The 1,594-nt window shown below is 29.7% G+C and overlaps 1 protein-coding gene across 1 annotated transcript in view; it reads right to left on the reverse strand.

The window, feature by feature from the left end:
* Window positions 1–630: 630 nt before the first annotated feature.
* The window catches only part of LOC110023020 (probable serine/threonine-protein kinase At1g54610), a 9,284-nt gene continuing 8,320 nt past the window's right edge, over window positions 631–1,594 (reverse strand). The window contains exons 8-9 of the mRNA XM_020722226.1: window positions 1,243–1,375; window positions 631–965 (exon numbers count right to left, since the gene is read on the reverse strand). Coding sequence (XP_020577885.1) covers window positions 946–965; window positions 1,243–1,375 — 153 coding nt within the window. The 3' untranslated portion in view covers window positions 631–945. The remainder of the gene's footprint in view (window positions 966–1,242; window positions 1,376–1,594) is intronic.

Below are 1,594 nucleotides of genomic sequence, written 5' to 3' on the forward strand. Positions count from 1 at the left end.
TTTTACTAAAATATAGCTCAAACACAGATGTTGGAGAGGCAATCCTCTGCCAACTGCACTCCCCAGTTTTCGCTTATTAAATCAATTCCTATATTTATAGCTTTTCTTCAGAGAGACTGTTCTACCAACAGAACACGGAACTCACAATTCGCATAGTTTCATTACGAATTCTAAGTTTACGTGTGACTGAAATGAGAGAAGTTCTCATACATTATTAGTTAATCATGCATTTTTTTTTAAAGGGAGATGTGCATACATACCACTCAAATCCTATGTATTTACATATATAATGCATAAACTTCAATTTTTACGTGCATAACACCATAAATATGAATGAAAATGTACATTTTATTATATTTTATTAATCTAAAATGGTAATATTTTTGATGTTACATGAAAGATTTTGGTTGTATAAATGTAATAAGTAAATTGAAGTGTTGGATATGTAAATACATATGACTTGAGTGGTATGTATATAAATGTGTCTTCTATTACAAGTTGAATATATAAAAAAAATTCTCCTCCTAAAATAAGGTATATATGTAAAAGGGAGTTAAATATGAAAAAGAATTGCGTGGTATAAATGCAAATTCCCCATAAAAAAAGACTTTTTTCTTCTTTCTCAATAACTGCTGTATGAATAACAATCTCATTCAGGTATCAGCCAATTAAGTTTTTCAGGTCTGAAACATTATCCACCCCAAAAAAGAATCTATACAAATTATAGGCCCAATCCTCTGTATTTTTTTTTTTTTTTTTGAGGATAATCATACACTCAACTCCCCAAAAATCATAAAAATTACATAAAACATAGCTGCAATTCCATTATATTTCATTTTTACCATATTTAAAGGCCAATATCAAAATTGGAACTATATGTACCCTCATTCTTATCAGTGCCACTGCTCAAAGAGCTTTGTTGAGTATCAAAATAACACCTTTGATTCACTTCACTTGTTTTCTACCTGCCAATGCAGCATAACATATGGAAAATATTTTACATCAAATCTTATGTATTTACAAATCTAACATTAAACTTTCATGTTTGTATGCGTGGCACTCAAATGTTTAATATGTTATCAAAAATATTACTATCAAAAAGCTTTTAAAAGAAATGTGTTATCACATTTCAATACTTCATGCATTGGGTTTATTGACACCAAAGTGTTTTAAATGTAATAGATGATGGAATAGTAGAGCAATAACTTGATATAAGAAGGGCTTAAGTGAAAAATTGGTCACCTCCTAGAAACCAAGATCGTCGAACGGCCTGTCGAATTTGCCGTTCATGCTTCTGTAACAGTTCATCTACTTTTTGGGATTTAGACAACAATGGCCCTGAGAATTCCACCCTTTCTCCTCCATCTTCATATACCTACAATTGCAAAATATATGTAAGGAAAAAGAACATATTATCTAATAAAATAATCAAAGTAGGACTGATAACATAGAAAAATTACAAATATCACAAAACAAAAAAGGGGCATTTACATACATACCACACAATTCCTATCTATTTACATATCTAAAACTTAAACTTTACTTTTTACATTTATACCACTCAAATCTTTCATATCAAATCAAAGACATTGCT

The sequence above is a fragment of the Phalaenopsis equestris genome, unplaced genomic scaffold, assembly GCF_001263595.1.
Source record: "Phalaenopsis equestris unplaced genomic scaffold, ASM126359v1 Scaffold000204, whole genome shotgun sequence".
NCBI lineage: Eukaryota > Viridiplantae > Streptophyta > Magnoliopsida > Asparagales > Orchidaceae > Phalaenopsis > Phalaenopsis equestris.